At 47.1% G+C, this 24,707-nt stretch overlaps 3 protein-coding genes across 9 annotated transcripts; 1 reads left to right on the plus strand and 2 right to left on the minus strand.

Annotated features, from left to right (window-relative positions):
- Nucleotides 1–5: 5 nt before the first annotated feature.
- LOC117136091 (V-type proton ATPase subunit C) lies at nt 6–17,210 on the minus strand. 4 transcript variants are annotated; one of them, XM_033296764.1, is made up of 11 exons: nt 17,045–17,210; nt 13,854–13,996; nt 13,615–13,768; nt 4,598–5,585; nt 3,728–4,101; nt 2,164–2,350; nt 2,001–2,099; nt 1,683–1,938; nt 1,523–1,620; nt 1,324–1,462; nt 6–1,256 (listed from the first exon to the last, which is right to left on the minus strand). In XM_033296764.1, the coding sequence occupies exons 2-11, from the start codon at nt 13,986–13,988 to the stop codon at nt 1,158–1,160; spliced, it is 2,529 nt and encodes an 842-aa protein (XP_033152655.1). In that variant the 5' UTR covers nt 13,989–13,996; nt 17,045–17,210; the 3' UTR covers nt 6–1,157. The 4 variants fall into 4 exon arrangements, with proteins under 4 accessions (XP_033152655.1, XP_033152656.1, XP_033152657.1 ...); XM_033296765.1 differs by lacking the exon at nt 17,045–17,210 and adding an exon at nt 14,344–14,508; XM_033296766.1 differs by lacking the exon at nt 3,728–4,101 and having other exon boundaries at nt 5,424–5,585; nt 17,045–17,203.
- A 79-nt stretch (nt 17,211–17,289) lies between these two features.
- Nucleotides 17,290–21,808, plus strand: LOC117136094 (hydroxymethylglutaryl-CoA synthase 1). Of its 4 annotated transcripts, none has more exons than XM_033296774.1 (2): nt 17,290–17,418; nt 20,011–21,808. In XM_033296774.1, the coding sequence occupies exon 2, from the start codon at nt 20,044–20,046 to the stop codon at nt 21,439–21,441; it is 1,398 nt and encodes a 465-aa protein (XP_033152665.1). In that variant the 5' UTR covers nt 17,290–17,418; nt 20,011–20,043; the 3' UTR covers nt 21,442–21,808. The 4 variants fall into 4 exon arrangements, with proteins under 4 accessions (XP_033152665.1, XP_033152664.1, XP_033152667.1 ...); XM_033296773.1 differs by lacking the exon at nt 17,290–17,418 and adding an exon at nt 18,834–18,975; XM_033296776.1 differs by lacking the exon at nt 17,290–17,418 and adding an exon at nt 18,834–18,960.
- Nucleotides 21,804–24,683, minus strand: LOC117136095 (alpha-N-acetylgalactosaminidase). Its single transcript, XM_033296777.1, has 8 exons — nt 24,579–24,683; nt 23,644–23,873; nt 23,555–23,584; nt 23,286–23,333; nt 23,040–23,217; nt 22,407–22,978; nt 22,044–22,345; nt 21,804–21,984 (listed from the first exon to the last, which is right to left on the minus strand). The coding sequence occupies exons 2-8, from the start codon at nt 23,733–23,735 to the stop codon at nt 21,953–21,955; spliced, it is 1,254 nt and encodes a 417-aa protein (XP_033152668.1). The 5' UTR covers nt 23,736–23,873; nt 24,579–24,683; the 3' UTR covers nt 21,804–21,952.
- Between the last annotated feature and the right edge of the window lie 24 nt (nt 24,684–24,707).

The raw sequence follows: 24,707 nt of genomic DNA on the forward strand, positions 1-24,707 counted from the left end.
CAAAGTTGGGAATGTCTTTCTTTCTTTATAATTATTTACAAGGATGGCTTAATTGCACCTTATATAACGCAATGACATTTACATGGTTTCATTCGTTTCATTTTTACACATAGTATGCATAACTTTAAAATATTTATATATAGATACTGTATCTCTCTCACGTTTCGCCTACAACTCGGTACACAATTCTCGATTTAGCAATAGGAATTATTGAAAAACTTTACATACGCATAGAATATTATTGTTCATATCTCATGTGGTAGACCCTCAATCGCTGCTGATGGTTTTTCTTTTTCTTTTGGGTTTTTATGGGGTTAACTAACGCACACGCGGGGTTAAACAAACAGGCTCGAGCGGATCTTCTCAGCGATTAATGTATGCAAACAGCGCGCAGATTTTTTGCTTTTAGATTTTCGATCGTATCTCTAGACAACATTTATATAAATACAATACTTCCGTTGGTTATTAGTTTGTCTTTAGTCGAAACGTACCATAGCATCGGAAATTTGTTAGCACAATTAGCAAACGTTCGGTTTGCGATTTGCGACACCATTTTTGGGCTTAAATTTATTTTGGGCATGTTGTTTGTATGTTGGCTGTTAGTCACGGATACAGATACCAAGTGGTGGAGCACAAGCACGAAACGAGACGAAAATGTTGTAAAACAAAATGTAACTCAAATGTTTATTGTATAGCTACCAAAAAACGAACAAAAAAGGAGAATGCATGTAAATTTGGCTGCGGGTTAAACACTCTGGTCTTCCATCATATCATAAACATATATAAGGCATAAGAAAAACATAAAATACTGCTTTGCTAACTGAAGGGGGGACAAAAGAACAATCGGAAAGTTCCACAAGATCTGGGATTATTGCAAAAGTTTTCTTTCTTTTCTTTAAGGACTTATTTCGGTTGATTTAGGCGCGCCTCGATTTCTCGAACCGGAAGTAGATTTGAAACAGATATCGGCAACGCGCAACATAAATAACAACAATAATTAGATAACAATGACTAAAATTATTTAAAGTAATCTATTAATTTTGTTTCATTAGATGTCTGCGAATGGTTCAGCTGATTTTTAAGTTGGTTGTTTTTTTTTGTATTAAAGTGTATTTTGTGTGGCTGGATGTATGCAATGTTGGGGGCGACGGGCGATCTTAGACCTTGGCCTGCTCCACCATATCGATGTTGACCTTGTAGAACACATAGGGGAAGTATTCGGACTGGCCAAAGCCCAGGCCGGGGATGTCTACGTTCTGTGGAGAGAATGGAATAAAATCTTGTCAGTTTAGCTGATAATAATAGGTATCGAGTGTAACCCACATCAGCACTGCTGACAGCACCGCCGGCGGAGGCGCCATCCAAGTGACCATACAGCTGGTTGAGCACATCGCGCAGACGCTTCACGCTCTTCTTGTTGGGCTCGATCAAGATGGCCTGGAAGTTAACAGGCAGTCCGTATCTGTGGGTTCACAAAACATAATATAAAACATTGCATTATGGATATAACTCGATGATATACCTCAGCACGGATTCCACAAACACGCGCAGCGCCTTGACGTGGATGAGGGCGCAGAAGGCCTCGCTGAAGTTCACCTTCAGCCAACGAACCAGAGGACCCTGCAATGCATTCGAGATTAGAACAGATTTCACATGGCACACGCTTTCAGTGGGCTACGCACAAACTGCTTCTTCTTGTCCGTCATCAGCTTGGTCATCTCGTTCTTGCCGGCAGCCAGCTCCTCCTCGTTGTACACAAAGTCGCGCACAATGAACTTGCGCTCGCGGGCGTGCAGCTTGAACTCCTCAGCCACCTTCTTGAAGAGCGTCACGTTGAACAGGCAGTAGTCGGCGTCCTCCTGGATGAGCTGCGACGAGCGGGGCACGATCATGTCGGTGATCTTCTCGTAGTTGGTCAGCCAGTCATTAGCCATGACCCTGTGCGTGGAGTAGTGATTAATATCATCAGTTTATAATGGAGTGGTATGTATGACACTCACTTGGGTACAATGACCAGCAGGGTGGTCAGGTACTCCGAGTCCAGGATGAAGTGCTCCTTCTTGACCAAATCAGCCAGATTCCTGGTCAGCAGACTGCCACTATAAAGCGCGGAGTATTATATGAATATTTATAAAGTTAATGTACTTATTTATCGCCACTTACGTCTTCTTCTTTTCCAGGTTCTGCAGATTTCCCTTAAGGTTGTTATAGGCCTGCGACTTGGTCTTCAAATCACCATCGATCTGACCGATCTGCTTGGAGATAATGTCAGCGATGTTGCGCAGCGACTGCTTGATCGGATATTTGGCCATGTCCCATTGGAAGCGGGTCAAGTACTGGGGTAGTTCGGCTATTGATGATCGATGCGATGGAAAATTGGTATTAGTTAAGTCTGACTGGCACAAAGTACGCTAATTTTCTTAGTTGACTAGCTGAACAAACGGGTTGTTCAATTAATGTTTAAGTACAAAACGAAATTGAAAAAATACATAGTAATAGTAATTGATCTAAAAATCGTATTGAATTAGTTTGAAGGAAACTAGGCTCGAAAGTTATTTTAAATTAGAGTTATACAAGTATAAGTAAAGTAAATAAGGTAACTGAAAAATGCAGATTAGTTAGTTATTACGCACACATAAAATACATTAATTTACTCAGACACACAGGCACACACATACACACACACGTACAGGATACACATAAGGATTATAGTAACAAGGAACGAGCAATTTTTGGATGCATTTACATAGGCTACGAGGATTACGGGGAATTTTGGACTACGCATATTAGTCGCAATTGGAAATACCTTGCGTGTCATACGGCACAACACGTTAGCTGGACTTTGAAAACATAATGCTGTGTGATAAGTATTTATATATATATGTATATAGACACTCAAGAGACAAAAGTATAATGCAAAAACAAAGCGAACAGGAACTCAGAGATTGATCAACATTTGGCGCTGGGCAAAGCTGCAGTTTTAGAAATTATTATCGTGATTTTTATTTTGTTTTTGAGGTGACATAGCTTAATGGGAATCGGCGTTAGTCGTGGCTGTAATGATGTGGAGCGCAGAACAACATTTGGTGATTTGGTGAGCGTACACTGAAAGAACAACATAATCGCTTTTACACTTTTACACTGGTACAAATAATCAACAGATCCGTGTGTTCATATATACTGAAATATTCATAGTCAAATCGCGGGAAAGCAAAACGAAAGCGCAAACAAAAGGCGTTTGCAAATACCACAGAGAAAGTAGAGAAAGGCAAATCAAAAGTGGCGAAAGAAGGAAGAACTTCGATACGATCACTGGGAGAAATAGTTGCTTTAACAAAAAGATCGAAACTGAAACTGCTTGACGGAAACTGAAACGGAAACGGAAACGAGAACTCGTCTGCGTTTGCAGTTAACTTCCGACAGTGGACGACGATCAAAGAAGGTGGAGTGGTTTAGATAGGTGGTGGTGTCGGGAAACATCAAGTTGCTCAAGAAACAATAAGTAGAAATCAGAATCAGATCAGATCATAATCATAATCAGAGAAAATAAGGATGAACTAAAAGGAAACGGAAACGGAAGAGCAACGGCAACATCAACATGTACACACATAGTAGGAATTTGTCAACGTCGAGATCAAGAGATCTGCATAGACGATATATGTAACTAGAAGAGGGATTGGGTCGGTTCGGTTCGGATGGGAACGAGACCAACCCGGGGCATGCTAACCTGGACTCAGCGGAAACTCGGGCGGCTCGGCGGGATCCGTGTCCGGACTGGATCGCCCCTGGCTACTACTGCCACAACAACTACTCACTGGAGACGATCTATGTGTTGGTGTTAAATTAAATCCATTGTTTATATTTAATTGACTCGGTGTAGAACGTTTGCTATAAATTTGATCGGCAAGAGAATTGAAGAAAGAGCGATAACTAGAGCGCGGTGTGGTCGATGCTTGATGCCAAAATGTCATTGCTTTGGATAGGTGTTGGTTTTGGTATTGGTTTTGGTATTGATTGTGGTTCTGTGGGGTCAGTGGTGTTGCATGTTGCTGTGTCGTCTGTTGGTGTTGCAGCTGTGCTGTCTCGTGTTGCTGTTGTGCACTGTCAATGTGGATTGCGAGTGGCGAAATGGCGATGGTGATCATGGGTGGGCAAATGCGAATGTGCGATGGTCGATGGGGAGTGATTTAAAAAAGAAATACATTATTATTGCACTTGACTCGGTTCTTGGTTCTTAATCAACTCAAACATATATGGATTTTCTGGGTTTCATATTGCTGGTGTGGTGTGGTGTTTGGTTTGGTTTTTAAGTTTTTGGATGAGGGCAGGCAAAGCGGGTGCGCCATTGTTTTCAGTGTGTGTGTGGTGTTGTATCTTGTGTTTTTACAGCGTGTTTGGTGTGAGGCTTTTGTATAAGTTGGGTGTTGGTTGTGGAGGTGGTGTTCATTTGGCTTAGCTTTAGCGGGATGACAGCGGGTGACTGGCTTTTATATATTCTGGTTTTGGTTTGGTTTCTTGTTTTTTTTTTTTTTTTTTTGTCTGGGGTGCTGGCGATTTGGCAACGTTCTACAAAGTAGGTAATGCGATGATAAGATACCTGCTCTTCTTAGAGTTACGCTTGGGCTTATTGAACCACCAGTCGAAGGCGTCCGACAGATCGGACTGCACACTGTGCGGACTCTTGGGGTCCTCGTCCGTTTCCCCATCTTCGGGGGCATTTGACGCATCGCCCTCGTCCTCCGACATGGACTTTTGTGCGGGCGACTGCAGTGGATTGGTATGCGGTTGCTGATGCGGATGCGAATGATGATGTTGCGTTTGCTGCGTGGCCAAATGCAGCTGGCTCACATGGCTGCCGCTGCGGAAGCTGAGCTTGTTATTGTTGATGCTGCAAGTGTTGTTATTCAGCCGCTTGCTGTTAGAGCGGGACATGCTGCTGTGCACCGAGCTGCTGGTCGTGGGCGCCGACGTGGAGAAGTATGCCGAGGAGCAGAGTGTCGAGCAGGAGGCGGGCCCCCCTCCACCGCCGCCGCCGGAGGAGTTGGATGCAGCTGCAGCGGCCGCGGCACTGGTGCTCGGGCCATTGCCCAAACCGCTCCCAGTGGCTATCGCCGCCACCGTGGACAGTGCACACCGGGTGGCACTGAGCATGGAGGAGGCCGTCTGGGAGTAGCACTCATCCGCCAGCAGCGTGCTGGCCGTGGCACTTGTGCTGGGCGGGGCACAGGCGAAGCACTCATCGCACGGACAGGCGTCGAACTCCGGCTCCGTCTCCGGCTCGTGACCCGTGGACAGGTTAGTCAGGCTGCCGCCGGTTAGGGATCCTGGCGCAAGGACATCGCAGGCACAGGCAGGCGGAAGATTGGGTGGTGCAGACGCAGGCGCAGGAGGAGTGGCGGGAGAACAGGTGGCTGCGGATTTACCCTTGAGATCCTGCGGCAGCTGGTGGTGATGGTGGTGGTGATGGTAGTGTTGGGGTTTGTTTTGGTGGTGCGTGTGCTGGTGTTTTCGCTGGTGTCGCAGGCTGAGATGCTTGATGCGCTGGTGGTGGCGACACGGCATGCTGTCGTCGGGTGGCCCAGGACCTGCATCCGCGCAAGATTCGTTCGGGATTCGCGTGCCGGAATTCGGGGCGGTTCACAGGATTCATTCGGATGGCGATCGGGTTTCGGTTTGAGATGATGTTTGGGTGTCGTTTTTTTTGTTGGCGATTCGATTACCGATACAGACAATACAACACAAGGCATTTAGATTTGGTTGCAGACTTAGTCTTAGTTAGGGTTTCCCTTCCGATTGGTTCGGCTCAATTTCCGGGCGGGACGGTCGAAATAAATTATAAGTAAAACTATGTAGCATACATTTAGGGGCTAAACCTCACGCTCTGCCTATCTAATACCACGATCAACTGCTATCATAACTCTAAAACCGAAGATATCTGGGTAATCATCGTTACGATCGTTAGGATTCATCAACCAAAAGCGAAACCAAAATTATACTTATCGTTTTAGAAATATCGTATAAATAAATAAGGAAAATAATATGAGAAAAATGTAAATAACTTGAAACTCATGTGTGCTTATTGGGTTTTGGTTTTCTTGGAGAAATGTATATATGTGTGCGAAACGGAAACGGAAGTGAATGGCATCCCATGAACAACAGTGGAACAAAAAAAAATGTAATTGGGGGAATTCAGTGATCCCAGGGCTGATAGATGTTTGCGTCTCATTTTGTGCTTTCATTTTGGGCGTTTTCTGGTACTCGATTATTTTGTTTGCAGTGTAAAAGCGTTTCTTTGTCAACTTTTTCGTGTGCTCCACACTTTACCAATTAGCTCTAATTGCGAGTATCTCCCATCTTTCCCAATTAGCGAATTGCGGTGGATGTGAAAGGCGTATGAACAGGTGCAGGGGTACACACACACAGACACACTGACGCCCGCACACACACACACTTGGAGACCAAGTCTACATCGCCGTGAAGACGGACGTCTTAAAGTATCGCTGCGCGAAAAATTCGAAATTGTTGAAGTTGTGTCGGCCGGTGAGTGCGGCAAAGTGACAGAACAACACGGTGGAGCCGCGCCACAACGTTGCGCTGCAATCCCGCGAGTTAGTTGCGCGCCTGTTTCAGGTAAATGGGTAAATTTGGTTATTGACTGGCGTTTGTTTGTTGCAGCTGATAAAACAGCTGATAGCGCTGCCAACTCGGCGCAACGGGTGATCTGGAGAGGGCGGCGTTGCCAGATCAACCGTGCGATCAGTGTTGTGTTGCGACAGTAGGGCGCGAAATTCAAAATTAAATTCAAAATTAAACCGTTGAAATTTAATTTATTTGAATTTTGTAATTGGTTACTGGGAGCGCACAAGTCGTTAAGAAAGGGGAAAAGGCACAAAGGTCGCGGACAGACCGAAAATCATCCTCTCACCGTTCTGGTGCCTAAGCAGAGGCTCTGGTGTCCGAGACGAGGCGGTATAAACCTCCAGCAGTAAAAGCCAGGGGGAAATCCGTGGCCTACGTGGGAACCCCTTTCTAAGGCTGGTGCTTCGCCTAGGTAACCTTAGGCCATCCCCCAGTTGATGGACAGCTCAGTGGGGGGCAGTCCCCCTGATCGCAACGACCCGTTCAGGAGGAGCTCCCGACTTTCGAGATCACCCACCAGAGGAGTCGGTAACCCGTCCCATGGTGACGGAATCCCAGTCCCGTCGGTGGCGAGGGGTGAGCATGCAGGCTCCCAGCCGCCGCTGTCTAGCGACTGCAGCGATGCTGTAGAGGTGGAGAACTTGGCTCCTACAGCATCTACGACCGCGACAAGTCAGAAGTCGATGGACCACATCGCCGTGCCATCGCAAAAGACGGGAGGGAAGTCCCCAGCTGGTTCCCCTCATCGGTCTTCGGACCTAACCACGGCTCTCCAGAACGAGGACCTGAGGGGCATTCTCACCAGGATGAATGGCAAGATAAACATCCTGCTATCCGCTTTCGAGACCCAACGGCACGTGACACGAGAGACAAAGGGCATAGCGTCCGAACTCTCAGCCCTTAACACCAGGGCGTTAGAGCTGTACGAAGGTACGTCTAGCGAGCACCGCTTGAAGAGCAGTGCTACCCAGACTGAAGTACAAAAGCCTTCGAAAAAGGTTTCTAAAAAGGCGCAGGTACCCAAGGTGCAAGTGCCAAACGCCCAGGCGCCCAAGCCGAGCAACCCTACGTTGGGTGGCAACGGTGATGAAAAGGCGCCATCCAGAACTAACGAGTCCAAGCCAGGCAGCTACGCATCTGTCGCCAAGAATGCTAGCACGGGTGCAGAGTGGACCAAGGTGAAGCCTACGCGCCTGCGTAAAAAACCGGAGGCTCTCATTGTAAAAAAGACAGGAGAGGCTTCGTACGCAGAGATGCTCCGGAAGCTAAGATCGGACCCGAGCCTTAGCGAACTGGGCAGCCACGTACGTAAAATCCGGAGAACGCAGAAAGGTGAGCTGTTGCTTGAGGTAGAGGGGAAAGCTTCGGAAAGCGTTCCCAAGTTTAAGAGCGACCTGGAAGCGGCGCTCAATGACTTGGCCTCTGTGCGCACGGGAGCGCAAAAAATAGCTCTATCCTGCAGCGGTTTGGACGAGGCTACGACAGCAAATGAGCTCCACAGCTGCATGGTCGCCCAATTCCAGGGTCTGCAGATAAACCCTGAAGATATCAGGGGCCTTCGCAGAATGCGGGATGGCACGCAGATAGCCTCAGTGCTGCTGAACGCGAATGTGGCGATACCAGTCCTTAAACAAGGAACCATAATCGTTGGATGGTCAAGATGTCGTTTCACCCAGGACGTCCGACCAACGAGATGCTACAGGTGTTTGGGCTATGGACATCGATCAGTAAACTGCAAGGACACCGACAGGGCAGACTGCTGTCTTAGATGCGGTGAGCGTGGGCACAAGGCAAAGGGGTGCGTTGCAGCACCAAAATGCCTGATCTGTAGCAGCGAGGTGGACAGAAACCACCCGACGGGTAGCTTTGCGTGCCCGACCTACAAAGCGACCCTAAGAGAAGCCAAGAGCCACCTCAATGCACGGCCATATTAGAGTAGTACAGCTCAATGTCAATCATTGCGCAGCAGCTCAGAGCCTTCTGGCCCAGACTGCGGCTGAGCGCAATGTAGACATCATGCTCCTAAGCGAACCCTACGTCTCTGGTAGTGGAGAATCACCCATGATTCTTGACGAGACAGGTAAAGCAGCTATCAAATGCTGCAGCTCTCTCCACGTCCAGGAACTGGCTGCTTTACCTATGCGGGGTATCGCTTATGCGAAGCTAAATCACGTGCACATGTACAGCTGCTACGCTCCGCCGAGCGACACCCCCGATCAGTTCGAGGAGTTTCTGGAAGCGCTCGTGGTCCATGCGAGAGGGCGAAGCCCGAAGGTCGTTGCCGGCGACTTTAATGCCTGGGCAGTGGAATGGGGCAGCAGGACATCCAACGCCAGAGGCCGAGCTGTGATTGACGCCATGGGCATGCTGGACCTTATACTGCTGAACGACGGGCGGAAGCCGACGTTCAACAACGATAGGGGCACGTCCTTTATTGACGTTACCTTTGTCAGCAGAGGGCTAGTGGACATCAACAACTGGATGGTCCATGACGTCATGACGCTGAGCGACCACGCCCTGATCTCTTTCAGTCTCTCCCCGGAGGGCATGCCCAGGAGACGGCAGAGCAGAACAGCCGGGAAAGCATGGGACACCAGGAAGATCGATGAGGCCATGCTGGCCTATCAGATCAATTCCCTGGAAATCCCAAATGGGGACGCAGAGAGTATGGCGGCAGGCCTCATGTTTATGCTCGAAGGAATCTGCGACGCAACCATGCCTAGGAAAAATAAGGCACAGCGCAAACCACCCGTTTACTGGTGGAGTGCCTCCCTAAGCCAACTAAGGTCTGATTGCCTCAGGGCTAGGAGAACGGCGCAACGTGCCAGAGGCAGTACCCACCACGCGGAACTCTTAGAGGCTTTCAGAAGGAAACGCCTAGAGTTCAAGCACGGCATCGCGGCTGCCAAAGCGCGGTCGTTTAAGGAGCTGCAGGATGGCGTAGACAGCGATACCTGGGGCCTCGCCTACAAACTCGTTACCAACAAGCTAAGGAGGAGAGCGGCAACCCCATCCGACCCGGGGGTCCTGGCTAACATAGTAGGCGAGCTATTCCCAAAGCAAACCACTCTATGGAGGCCAACAGAGGCAGCCCCTGCCCCAGATTTCCAGTGCGTCACAGAACTTGAAGTCGTCGAGGCAGCCAAGCGCATCAAACCGAACAAAGCCCCTGGACTAGACGGTATTCCTGGAGCTGTTATAAAAGCAGTGGCGCTGGGTAGACCTGAAATCTTCAGGGCCACCTTCCAGCAATGCCTTCTGGACGGAATCTTCCCAACAAGGTGGAAAAGCCAGAAGCTAGTCCTGTTGCCGAAAGGCAAGGGACCAGCACATGCTGCAAACAGCTACCGCCCTCTATGCCTACTAGATATAGTAGGAAAACTATTCGAACGTATCCTGTATACTAGAATAGAGGCAGTCACCGAGAGCACCAACGGCCTGGGAAGCCATCAATATGGCTTCCGGAAAGGAAAGAGCACACTGGACGCTCTTTCGGCCGTTAGTAACATCGCCAAGACCGCTCTATCTGGTGATAGATGGTTAGGGGGCAGGAAGGAATACTGCGCTATAGTGACTCTGGACGTAAGGAACGCATTTAACACCGCCAGATGGCCCGTAATACTCGCAGCCATGAACCGCATGGGGATCCCGGAGTACCTAAGGATAGTCGTTGGCAGCTACTTTAGGGACCGGGTCCTATGGTACGATACTGAAGATGGCCCAAAAAGATACCGAGTTTCGGCAGGTGTTCCCCAAGGATCGGTACTTGGTCCAATCCTATGGAACATTATGTACGATGGGATCTTGGGCATCAACAGGCCCGTAGGAGTAGAGCTGCACTGTTTTGCTGACGATGTGGCAATCACAGCTGTCTCTAAAACAATCGCAGGGTTGGAGGACAAATGCAACTCTACGATCGGTGCTGCCATCCTGTGGCTCGAGAAAGCCGGGCTAGCAATAGCGGCTCACAAGACCGAAGCAGTCCTTCTCAGCAGCAGAAAAAAGGTGGAGAACATGCTGGTCTCCGTCAATGGCACACAGGTGACCTCTCAAGAGTCCCTAAAGTACCTGGGGGTAATGATAGATCGCAGACTATCGTTCAAGGACCACGCAAGCTACGCCAGCAAGAAGGCAGCAGTCACAGCCTCTTCGTTGGCTAGGCTTATGCCCAACGTCGGAGGCCCAAGACACCCGGCCAGGAAACTGCTGGTTTCAGTAGCAAAGGCTTCTCTGTTATACGCTGCACCAATCTGGAGCAATGCCACTAGCAGGGGCTCATACCTGAAAGGAGCTCGTTCGGTGCTACGGTCAATGGCCCTCAGGCTCATTCGAGGTTTCAGGACCATATCCGAGGACGCGGCGCTAGCCCTGGCAGGCCTGCCGCCAATTGATCTGGAGATCAAGGCTCTCAGCCTAATGCGAAGTGGCGCTTCCAAGCAAGAGGCACACGAGTGGCTAACAGGTGAATGGCAGAGCAGATGGCAAACTTCGCGACGGGGGAGGTGGACTCATCAGCTCATCCCTGAGTTGACGGTTTGGGCAGAGTGCCAGCACAAATGCTTGGACTACCACCTAACCCAGTTTCTTACGGACCATGGCTGCTTCCGGGCCTACCTACTCCGGTTCCGTCACGTGGAGTCAGCTCGATGCATGTTCTGCGTCGACGGTGAGGAAACAGCAGAACATGTGCTAATGCACTGCTCCAGGTTCACGGCGGAGAGGGAGCAGCTAAAGACGCTGTCAGGCACCCCGTTCAGCCCTAGTGGCTTGTTCGCGGCTATGCTGGCGAACAGCGAGGCTTGGGAGCTGGGACACAGCCTCATCATTAATATGATGAAGCGTGTCCGATCAGACGAGATGGCCAACAGAGCGGATGTCTAAGCCCAAACTGGCGCCCTGGGTGACGGCGGGCGAAGAATTCTACCCCAGAGTTCCCGGCTCGTCGTAATAATCAACTAAAGGGTGGAAGGAGGAGCCACCATGGACTACACTGAAGGCAGGGAGTGCGACCTGGCCTCACATCCTGCTCACCGAAGTCATACCTTGACTGGCAGTCCCGGTGAGCGAGTAAGGACTGAAGAGCACGCGGAGGTTTTTGTTTTAGTACGTAGGCATAATTCCAATAGGGCTTATGAATCGTGCATGCCACCTACGGACAGTAGGTGGTATCTTTAGAAGATTTTAATTTTCCTACCGTAAGTCGAATAATAAAAAAAAAAAAAAAAAACACACACACACTTGTTCGGCGGAAAAAAGGTCCTTTTAGGTGCATCTCCGCACTTTGGCTGTGTGTGTGAGTGGGTTTTTCGGGGGGAAAATGGTACAGAAATAAGCGTTTTTCCAAGCGATTCGATGCAGGTGAGGAAATGAGACAACACAGATACACACACGCACACACTGCAGGCACACACGCGCACACACACAGACAACAATTACAACAGTCTATATAGTTAAAACATATATGTACAGTACAAAAGTCGGGCATCTTTAAGACGCTCGCACTTACAAAGTTATTTATACAAATCATAGTACATGTAAACTCGAAATAAAAATTAAGAAATATGTATGAGGGAACGACACTCGCGCAATAGTTCATAGTCAAGTATTTATATATATATATAGATTTTTATATATGCAGTTTATGGGTCTATATCTTTACACATTAGCTTTCCTTCATCTTCATTGTATCGTTTTTATCGTTCTATTTTTTGCGGTGAATGATTTAAAAACTAATGGGCTTTCAAATGACGGAAAACCACAAATAACTTGTCCAACTCAATCGTATCGAAAACCGAAAAGAAACGTACAACAATTCATGTAAAATATACAAAGTGTTCACTGTACTCCTTCAGCGTGTGTGAGTGAGTGTATTTCTATTGTTTGTCGTGGTTTTTGATATATTATATATGTATATATTTCATTTTCAGGGGCAACCTTCGACCAACGCAATGGAGTAGTTGACCGGGGATTTGGGCGCCCTTGAGTGGGGCCAAAAATACGCTGGTGTGTGTGTGTATCTGTGTGTGTTGTTTAGCTGGCATAGTATAGAATAGTTTTAGATTTATATAGTGTGAGAGGTCGGTGCGCATTAAATTGTACAACAAACGCAACACAAAATAAACAACGCAAATTCCCATTCGGCTAATTTCAACATTTCTCTTTTTTTTCTTTCGTTTCAATTTCAACTATTTAGTAGTTTTTTGTTGGCCGCAAAGTTTAATTCCATTGTTGTTTGATGGCACTGTATCTTTTCAGATCAACTTGAGCTAGATGCCTACGAAATATCCTTCTTTTTTATCAGTGGTGATGATTGTGCGCATGAGTTCAATAGAAATCAAAAGATAACGTAAACGAAACGGATCAAATCAAAATCAAAAGAAACCCAGGAGTGTAAAGGAAAATAAATGTTAGGGAACGAAAAAATTAAAAGGCCTAGAAACTAGAAACTCGAACCAAATAAATGTAGGGCCGAAGGGCTTCGGCTGAAAATCGATTAGTTTTTAAATCTGTTTCTCGCATAATCTTGAACTACTGGAAAGGTATATTAAAGTCGTTATTGAAATAGACGGTATTCGTGTTAGTCAGGTTGAGCTTTTCTCACATAGAGACATAGATAGATCAAAACATTCCATAGTAACCGAGTTCTTTGCAGCCCCTCGATGGCTGGGAAAGGAGGATTTCGATTGAGGTCTCACTTTTGTTTGTTAGTTAGTACAGAATAGTTGTGGGTAAACAATAGATGTGGGCAATACACATGGTACGATTATATCTGAGCATTCCGATTCAAAAGTGACTACGGTCAGAAGAACTGCTTAGAAATAACTAAAGAACCAAAACGATATAGATTCGTGACTCGGGACAGGCATCACCTAACCACGTCAACTAAAACTAAACTAAACTAAACTAAACGGAACTAAGCTAAGCTAGACTAAGCTAGGCTAATACAACTTAAGTGGTGGCAGGCAGACGACTTACTGTTGTTGGCCATCAGGTTCTCGTGCAGCTTGTCCCGCTGATCCTCGAGCACCTCGCCCAGGTAGTTGGCCACCTTGCGGGTGATCTGCTCCACATAGGTGTCCAGTTTGCCCAGATCGTCGGAGAGGCCCACCAGTTGGTCGAGGGTGCCCACCTTTAATGATTTAATAATAATGGTTAGATGTTGAGTACATCCAAATATATTCCACATCCGTTACGTAATTATGCAATTAACTTACCTTAAGATCTGGAATATGGAACTTGTAGTTGTTGCACAGGTTGTGTTGCTTGCTGGTCAGGTTGTTCATCGTGTCGTATGTCTGCTGGCAGGTCTTGTCGCCAGGGGCCGAGATAATCCAGTATTCCGACATCATCTTGATGGCTATTCGAGGGGTGAATGGATTGGGGAGTGAGTAAAAGTCGGAGTCAATTTGTCTGTGACCTTGCTAAATCGATTACCCCCTCCTAATTTATGTAACTCCTCCTATCGATTGAATGACTCGAAAGTTTCTGCCGATGAAAATTTAATTAACACTGTCCATCGGACAACTGAATCGTACATATATGTATATGTGATCGAGCCCTGAAAAGTGCACTTTCCCCAGACAAAGGAACCATTTCCCCGAATGGAACCATCACAACCCCAAACTCTGGCGCCAGACAGTCCAGCGCCAGTTTGTCTATGTTTCGATGGTGTATATGTACATGTGTACACTGTACACTGCTTACACAAACACTTGATCCTAGCACTCCTTGCGTCTCAACAGAATGGTTAGGAACTTTTCCACCAGGTTTTTTGGCATTTTTCCCTGGCCGTCGTTCGTTTTTTTTGGCTTTTCCTCTACTCCGTTTGTTTTTCCTACTTTCTCCGGTTGTGCCACATGCTGACGTGCTTCTATGTCGGGGGTTCGTTGCCGAATGACGGCTGGCCTAACGACCAGATGCCATGGAAGTCGAAAAAGCCAACGGCCGAAGTATCTGCGATCCGGTTCGTCAGCCGAACACGAATCCGTCCGGTTGTGATGACAAAGCCGCACGGAAGGCACGGAAGGCAGTAAAGGAAAAAGGCGCCATGGCCCAAAACCAAAACGAGTGCTCAATTTGGGCAAGTGTCGCTGACTCCTAGCGTCGCTACTCCTCTGTTTGCTCCTGCCACAGGGCGTATGAGTAATCACACAGCAAACGCCACGAGATATAAATCTAACTTTACCCAATTTCGGCCTATGGTCTGCACTGTTATTACATAACCACCATGATGGCCTTCACAAAGAGACACGAAAACAAAACACGAGCCCAAGGAGTGACAACAGCCCAGCTCCCCGGCTCCGTCTCCAGATCCGCCTTCCTCCTCCTGCCCCATCAAAAGTCAAGGCAGTGCATTGTCCTCGCCCAGGAAGCGTCGGGAGTAGCAACAAGGACAACAACTGGAGGGGGCGGGAGTGACAACAGCAACAATCCTGGCAACAGACAACGAGGAATGGTAAATGGAAACACGCAAAGAAAAAATATCACCCGAGGCTATAAAATATAATTTGGCATCTAAATGAAGGTTAAGAATGACATAACCAGGTGATCAGTCAAATTAGAAGTTCATTTTTGCAAGATCACTTGGTACATGCATTAAAAATATATTTATTTGCTCAAATCGGAGATAAACATTATTGTATAAGTATATATGTTGTGCATCCTTTTCAGCGTAATCAAAGGTCCAAATGCTTTCAAACTGAATATCCATACCATGATTCGTGACATGTAAAATGATACGAAATTGATATGTGAATGTTATTATCTAATTTATCTAGGTATAAAAGTCCAGATTTTAGTAATGGCTGTAGTGATGATCTAATGGCAGAATGTAGCTCATGATAATTAACCCCTCATGTTTAGGCTGTAACATATGCTCATTATACTCGTACCCCATAAGGTGACTTGCGGAATTGCAATGACAGAGAACTGAGCACGTTTTGTTTTCAGTGCACAACTACGTACATATGTTTATTTTTAGCAGCGAAAGTCAAGTTGCTGCGGGCCAAAAGGGAAGCACATATAGATGGATAGATAGATATATGGGCAGATAGGGAGGACGACGAGCAGGAGTTACCCACTGTTATGCTGCCATGTTCATGTTAAACTGATGACGTGGATTGGCCCGAGTCCAAGGGAAATGCGAGGATAGAGGACCGAGGGACGATGAGCGGAGGGCTCCAGCCAACGCGTCGCCAGGCGAATGGAGACAGTCTGACTGGCCAACGGCTGGCGCTAATGGAGAGGGCCTGGGGTCCAGGACCTAATCCATATCCCGATCCCAAGCCCATACTCATACCCATATCCAAATCTAGATACACATCCAGTTGGGGTAGTCCAAATTCAATACAGGAAATTGCAGCGACGAAAACAAAAGACAATAAAAAATGGAACAAAGGAGGAAAACAAAGTTTTGACGATATCCTCGCCGCAGTGGGTGTGCGCCCAAATTAATTAATAATAATGTGCTTGCCGGGGGGTGGAATGTGGGTGGGTGGCTGGCACCGGGTGGGTGAAAGTGGGTGGCTCGGGAGACCTTGCACACAGACATACAGATAAGCACGCGCTGGAATTCCAGCAGCTGTTTGGCCATTTGAATTTCCGCCTTATTGGTCATTGGCCGTGTTTGAGTTTTGCCTACAGTTTCGTAGAGTACATATATCATGTAGAATAAATGTGCTTGGTTTTCATCAAGGTCCTTGTTGCACGCAATACGATTATTTATTAATCCTCGTGCAGCGCATCAAAGTGTATTTGCTTGTTTTCGCACAACACGATCTATTAATCAGCGAAATACGTGCCTTGTGGCAAAATATCCGAAAAGTATTTCAATTTTTAAACAAAATTTTCCAACTTATTTTGTTTACCCAAAGAGCGAAAGAGAATTTTGTGTTCTCTTTCAAATTTCCAAGCGACTCTTGCGCTCTTTTCACCACTCGCTGTGGTGAGTTGCTCTCGCAATGTCAGCTGTTCGTTGACAGTCACATGACAGTTTTTCGATCGATAATTTTCCGCTGCTCACGGGTTTTTCATTTAAGCACAAAAACCAAAACACTTTTCACACATTTTCCCGACTCCCCGTCCTTAGCCCACACGATCATCAGCTGGATATTTCCAGATACATCCGCAGACCTTGCGGCAATCTGCCGTCGAACGAAACGCAACAAACTGGCGAATTCTTATTTTCAGGGTCACACTGCTTCGACAAAAAATCATAGCCACATTGCAAAAACTAATTTTCTCACTATCTTCAATAATCTACAAGAGATTTGCGCACTTTTCCTGGTCAGCAGACCTACTGCGATGTAGTAATCGGACTTTTTTCGTCAGGGGGGGTAACTTTTGCACTTTTCACGGCGACGTGGAGAACCCGCCGAATTAACTATTCCTTACGGTTGGCACTTACTTTACAGCGACTCTGGTTGATTTCAAACGAAACTGGTGTGCTTTTTGTGCTATCTGAAAACAGCAAGTGCGTTTTTCTTTGCCAAAAAATCAGCGCAAATCGACCGCCGCCACCCACAAATGCGAACGAAATTGTGTGGTGAGAAAAGCGCTGGCGAAAAAAGTGACAGTTCACAATGCCCACGAGATTCACGTGATGGCGCCAGTGTTGCCTAGCAAGCGAGCCAAACAGCTGACTCCGCCAGCAGCTGTTCCAGCGCCGCGCGCTCTCCAACACTGCCTGCGGCTAAGGTGCCGCAGTTTCATTGCTAAATTTTATTCCAGATTAGTTTAGTTTTAAACATATCGCCCGCCCTGGACCATTAATATTAGCAAGTAAGTTGATTGCGAGTGCGAGTACTGTTCGTGTTGCGCTGGATGAGGGCTGTGGGCGTGGCAGGTGGTCAGATTGGACGCTGATGTAACCAGAAGTCGGAGGAACATAATATGTGTGCAACTAGGATTGGTTATTGTAAATCGAGAAAAGCTGTTTCACAGTGTTTTTCCAGCCGTGTGTAATAGTGTAGATCTGGAAATTATCAACTTCCAGTGATATGTGTCGCCCCATAGACCAGTTTCATAATCCTGACCCCTAAACTATGCTTATCTCCCGGCTCTCAAATACACGTGTATTTCTGTCGGGAGCATCCCGACCTTTGACCTCCTCCTTCCCCGCTCCACACCCTCCTGCAGCCGAAAAAAAGACTGACTCAAGAGCAAACAATTAGCCAAGTGCGCAGCAGTTCCAGGAAATGTTTATTCAAATATTTCCCAATACCGAAGTGCTAAAAATAAGCGCACAAAACCACAACAGTGCCCCTTACTCATCCCCTCGATGGCTCCTTTTCCGCATAAACAGCGCATCCATTTCCATACTTAAATCCACGGGCTGCTTAGGAACACCGGGTGGGCTTTATTCCACGCAGGCACTCGAGGAATTAATGACTTAAATCGCTCAAATTGCTTGAAATTAGAGTTTCATGACTTTAGAAAATGAATCATACTCTTACACAATAGGACAAAATTTTCCCTTATTTGTTAATTTTGCTTACTTTAACTAAACGGTATTAATTAACTTAACTACCACTTAAGTAGTAGTCATGTTATCAACTTATTTTAAGTGATTTCTGTAGAATATTTTATCAATTACCAATTGGGTTTAGGTGATTTGGAATCACGTTTGAAGATAGTGTTCGAAAAAGATGATAATCCAGATAATCCAATTTAGGTTATACCAGTAGGAAAATTAGTAGAATTTAAATTATAAATATATTTCTGTTGTTAATTCCTAAGGGCATGCCTTAAGTAATGAATCGAGAAAAGCTAGTGGAAGTCACAGTTTTTGTCACTGAAATGGAAATAGTGTCCCAACCATTCGGTGGCATTTTTAAGGAAGCCGCTTTGTTCCGTCCTTATCAGCGATGGTCAGCCTTTGATCTTTACCCCATCGCAACAGGCCACGACTATCCGTGTGCATATCTACACATATAGTCCGGCGGCTTCTTAGCCCCCGACGATTGTGTTTCGTGCTCGCTGGCCGTATCTGTGCGATAAATATTTCCCGTAATTATGCACGATCGCTATTTGTTCGCCGAGCGCTTTCAGCAATTGGCATTGACTTACAGCGCCTATTCCCCCGAAGTTCTCGCCTCTGTGTTTGCTCGGTGGATAGGTGGCTTCGTGGCTAGGTGGCTGCTTCTCCACTGCCAATTCCGTCGTCATGGTCATATTCATATGCCAGTGCAGCGCCTCGAGTGCCGTCAGTCCGCGGAGAGATCCGATCGAGTGAGCTTCGCGCTACCCAGCCTTTTTTCCACAAATCCACTAAGTTCGGGGCCGAAAAGTGAAAACCTATAGTCAATAGGCCAGTAGTCGCAGGTGCTAAACGTAACGGTAAACATGTCAACCGATTTTCGGGTTTGGGCCACACTCGCACCTCTTATCGGTTATACAATATGGACGCGTGTGATTGAGGGAGAGTAGTGGTTGGTGCTTGGTGCTCGGTGGGCATGACCCACTTATGGGTGAATACGCTCCCAGGCTGTCCCACAATGCTCCACCGAGCAAAATTCCATTCTATTTCGATTGAAAACCATAATAGTTCGATCATCATTTTGCTTTAATTAGAATTTGCGCCTAACTGAAATTAAAATGTGTGAAAATTTAGAAGAAGTTTCAAGGGAAGCGGTTTTGAAAAACGAGTTATTGTGCTAAAGTACCATAATCATTATTAAGATGTTTCTCTTGAAGAAAATATATTTTTGTAGCTTGTTCTCTGACAAAAGAAGTTTAATAGAAATGATTATCTATTGTAAAATATATATATTTCATCATAAATTCTCTGCGTGTAGCCGCAGCATCCACGCCCCTGTCCCTTTGGCTCTTTGGGCTTGTCTTGTTGGCTTACATTTATTGCGATGCGTGTGTTTTGGCTTACTTCACAGCGGTTTAGTGTTCTCTTTTGTGGAGCTCGCCTGAGCGGGGGAAACTTTCTCCGCTCCGGCGGCTCTCTCTCTCTACATGCTCAGTTTCTCAGCCAGGGAAATCAGTTGGCCCCCAAGACGGGGGCCTCTGGCTGGCAGACTTTGATGACTTCTTCAGCCGCAGCCAAAGTCACTGGCTTACACACGTCCAACGCAGCTCGAGCGTGCAACAGGTTGTCTCTGCCCTCGTCCAATTTGTAAGCATTATAAATACGCCGTGATTGCGCGGGGAGAAAGTTTCCCAATGCCAATTGGCAGTGGAATTCGGGCCACATCGAGAACTCTGCTTAAATTAAATTAAACAAGGCCTTAGCTTCAACTTACTGAAGCAATTTCAAAACGCAAATAGTGATTGTTATAGTTGTTAATAACAAAGATATTGAATTAAATATTTAATCTCATACCAAAGCTCCCACTAAAAGTATCCCGATTGTCTCTCTTACAGAGCTCAGGATTAAATAGATAACCGGATACAATCATGGCATCCCACTGGCCCGAGAACGTTGGCATACGCGCCATCGAGATTCTCTTCCCCTCCCAGTACGTGGACCAGACGGAGCTGGAGACCTTCGATGGTGCCTCCGCGGGCAAGTACACAATTGGCCTGGGCCAGGCCAAGATGGGCTTCTGCTCGGACCGCGAGGATGTCAACTCTCTCTGCCTGACGGTTGTGAGTCGCCTGCTGGAGCGACACTATGTGAAGCACTCGGAGATCGGACGACTGGAGGTGGGAACCGAGACCATTGTGGACAAGTCCAAGTCGGTGAAGTCCGTGCTGATGCAGCTTTTCGCCGAGAGCGGGAACACGGACATCGAGGGCATCGACACCACAAACGCCTGTTACGGCGGCACGGCGGCGCTCTTCAATGCCGTCAACTGGGTGGAATCTTCCAGCTGGGACGGCCGCCTGGCTTTGGCCGTTTGTGCTGATATAGCCGTGTACGCGAAGGGTGCAGCGCGCCCAACTGGCGGTGCGGGTGCTGTGGCTATGCTGGTGGGTCCAAATGCGCCGCTTATCCTCGATCGTGGACTACGCGCCACTCACATGGAGCACGCCTACGACTTTTACAAGCCGGACCTCAGTTCCGAATACCCTACGGTAGATGGCAAGCTCTCTATTCAGTGCTACCTATCTGCTCTGGACACCTGCTACAGGCTGTACCGCAAGAAGTTCGACCAGCAGCAGAAGGATAGTTCCAAGCAGCCGGCCAGCCTGAGCACCTTCGATGCTATCCTATTCCACACACCCTTCTGCAAGTTGGTGCAAAAGTCTGTGGGTCGCCTGAGCTTCAACGATTTCCTGCTGAGCAGCGAGGAGGAGCGAACGAAGCAGTTTCCCGAATTGGAACGCTTCAATACCGCCACCCTGGAGAGCACTTACTTCGATCGCGATGTGGAGAAGGCCTTCATGACGCAGTCCGCCGACATCTTTGCCAGCAAGACCAAGAAATCGCTGCTGCTGGCCAACCAAGTGGGCAATATGTACACCCCCTCGGTGTACTCCGGCTTGGTGTCTCTGTTGATTGGCGGACCAGCCAATGAGCTGGTAGGAAAGCGTATTGGTTTGTTCTCCTACGGATCCGGACTGGCTGCTTCCATGTACTCGATAAGCGTGACCCAGGATGCGGCTGCTTTCGAAAAGTTTGTCTCGAAGCTGGAATACGTGCAGCCATTGCTGAATTCACGGGAGAAGGTTGCACCCGAGCAGTTCTCCGCGCTGATGGAGGTCCGGGAAAAGAACAACCATGCGGCGCCCTACACGCCTACGGGCAGCATCTCTGCACTGTTTCCCGGTACCTACTATCTGAAGGATGTGGACGCGCTGCATCGACGCACCTACGAGCGCACGCCGACCATCAGCAATGGGGTGCACTAACCCCGGGCTATGGTTCCTTCCGTTTGGTTTCGGTTTCGCCTACAACTTGACAATAACTCTAACTCTCTCGACCAAACCCATGTAAGCTGTAGCTGTAGATGGTATCTATTTATAACTGGTGTGATCCCAATGGGTCGCATTCCTTTTGCTCTTATCCGGGTCCTTGTCGCGTATATACTACTACACTTCTTATTTATACAAGCTTGCGATTTAACTCTTTCATCCAATCAGACCTTATTTATATCATGGAACAAGTCTTAACTAGCGTCGGTACTGCAATCTATGCCTATAATTGTACAATACTTATACCTGTGTGTAATGCACACAATCAATTGTTTAACAAACAATAAAAATCAACAAAGTCAAACTCTTCGGTGATTACCTGTTATTTATTGTCGGAATTAACTTATTACACAGATCATCGATGCAACGTCGACGGACAATGTGGAAATAGTGTGTATATAAGAGCATATTCGATTTGATGGCAGCGGCTGATTTGCATATCTTGGGCTTACAACGCTGTAAACTTGTAGAAAGTTACGCCTGGGGGTGGGGAAAATTAAGTAATTCAGGGCTAGATAGGGTTTTGCAACGGATTTTACCATTGGGATTGACGCGTGTGATGAACTGACTCTCCGACTGGAAGATGCCCAACTTGTTGCTGACATCGTATAGATCCTGCACATTGTAACCATTCGGATTCGTCAGTCCGAACTCCTTGACCGTAAAGGGGATCCTGTAGGGAGCTCCATCATCTCTGCGACTGACGAAGGCGACGGCATAGGAGTGATGTCCACTCTTGGTTACTGGCGTAATAGGACGTTTCCAGACTTCGATTTGGTTGCGGGACAAAACACGACGGCCCTGGATGCCCAACTCATCTTGGTCCACAGCAATAACCGCACTGCAATGAGCAATAGTTTAGCAATGAGTCTAAGAAGATAATATATCGAAGCTGAACCAACCGATTCTGCAGTATAGCCTTGATCTCGGGACGAACTGCAGCCAGATCATTGGACATAATTAGAGGTGCCGCCATAATGGACCAAATGGCCATCTGCAGCTTGCTTTGATCGTAACTCAAGCCGTAGTTTCCCAGCAGCAGCATATCGGGATCGTTCCAGTGTCCTGGTCCGCCATGCGGCTGAATCCTGTCCTGATTCTTGGCAAAGTAGTCCATGATCTGCATGAGGGACTCGAGCGAGTCATCGATGTCGTCCCAGTTGCGCCACAGATTACAGTGCTGCTTGAGTGACTCATAGTCGGGCATTTCTCCTGCATCCTCCTGATACGCGGGCCAACTGCAGGAGTACACCATCGGACGACCAGTTTCATTGAGCAGGCGTCCGAACTCCGGATAGCCCGTGGCCATGTCGCTGATATTGGCATAGCAGCCGTCCAGCTTCACGTAGTCCACATCCCAATCCGCAAAGGTCTGGGCGTCCAGCTTCATGTGCTTGATCACTCCGGGATAGCCAGCGCAGGTGTTGGTGCCGTAATCCTGGTACAAGCCAAACTTCAGACCCTGGTAGTGGATCTGCAAGTCATATGTGTTAGTATGGCAGCCTAGAGGGCTAGAGATATATATTATGAATTACATGATCGGATAAAGCATTTAGGCCGTTGGGAAAGCGCTTTCTGTCCGGAACCAGCTTCTGGGTATCGTTGTCGCGATTCTTCTCCAGCCAGCAGTCATCTATGATGACGTACTCGTAGCCAGCATCCGCATATCCTTCAGAAACCAGAAGATCCGCATGTCTTCGGAATAGTTTTTCACTGAAACAGGGGAAATGAACAAGGAGTAATGGAACACTTAAGGAGCTGAGTTGGTTTTGGGTATTCACCTGATGCACTCATCCGGATACAGTTTACAGTCGGTAATGCAACGGAAGCTGTAAGTAAAACACGTGTAATGAAAAATTCAAAGAAACATTAAATAGACTATATTTATATTAGTGAGTGAAATTGAGTAAACTAATGCGTTAGTGCAGCGTCGCGTGTAAAAGTTCATGCCAAGGCCTAATTTTTACTTTAATTTCATTTGATATGCTAGACGTAATGACAATTCTTTATGATCTAATCTAGCTGAGAGATTCTGGTTAAGATTACTTACCGCTCCCAGGACATCCAGCCCATAGGTGGCCTAAAATCGACACAATTTCAATTAAGTGGCCTAGAATCCAATCAAAATTTAATACTCACTTTAGTGCCAGGCCATTATCGAGGCCCATGGATAATTGCAGAGCCTGCAGCAGGAGAATCCCGCCCAGAAAGACGCCCCACGTTCCGTACATGGCGAGCTAGTGGCACCGACTGAATCCTGTCCTTTGGGCAGCCAGGGAATTTATATTCTCCAGCGGGCGGCACTCCAGATAACTCTGTTTGCGCGGGGCACCTGAGGAGCTGGAGGCAGGGGAATGGCACCTGAAGAGCTGGCAGAAGGTTAGTGGCTAATTGCTATTGCAGCGGAGCACTCCCATCGACTGATTGGTGTTCGCCGGGTGGCGCAAACAGCGGGCTTTCTCGATTGCAGGAGGAGCCGGAGCCCCTTATCACGCCAAGTTCACAGCGATCACAGGGAGCAAACAGCGAAAATCGAGGAGAGACCGAGAATAGTGGCTTCTGATTCTGATATGCTTTTGTTGTTCAATTCTGGCGCTGTTTGCCAGCTACACTGGCCTACAAAGTTAAGGAAATATTTGGGAGCCTAGTAGACTGGAGCATAGGACTAGTGATGGGAAATACTAACATAATATAAGAACTATGGTCTTTTGATTAGGAAATTTTGAACTGGTTTTTAAAAATAATTTGAAATTTCTGTTTTTGAGTATCAGATCTTAGATCTTATGAAAATCGTATAAAGATTTTTATTTAAAACAAAAAAAAACGAAGGTTAAAGACGAGCTGTAATTGTTGTACCGCAAGTCGTTTGTACCTTAGGTACTTTTTCTACTTTTGTGGCTGGCGCAGCTCTGAAGAGAACCTACACAGGTACGCAGAACGAACCTTCTGATAGGAAGCACACATGTGTTTAGCTGATTTAGCAAAATGCAATTACTGAACTGAGTGCCGCTGCACTTTGGGCTTGTAATTGAATTCTTTTGACCCAAATGTTACCTTATCGCCTTTCCACTTACAGATAGCAAAAGATGACTAATTAAAGCCGGTGTTTCGTTATTGATTTTGTCCTCAACTTGTTTGTACGTTTGACTCCGTTTTCTTTCTGAGTTGATTTTCATTAGTTTTCTTATTTAAGTTGCACGCAA

The sequence above is a fragment of the Drosophila mauritiana genome, chromosome 2R (assembly GCF_004382145.1).
Source record: "Drosophila mauritiana strain mau12 chromosome 2R, ASM438214v1, whole genome shotgun sequence".
NCBI lineage: Eukaryota > Metazoa > Arthropoda > Insecta > Diptera > Drosophilidae > Drosophila > Drosophila mauritiana.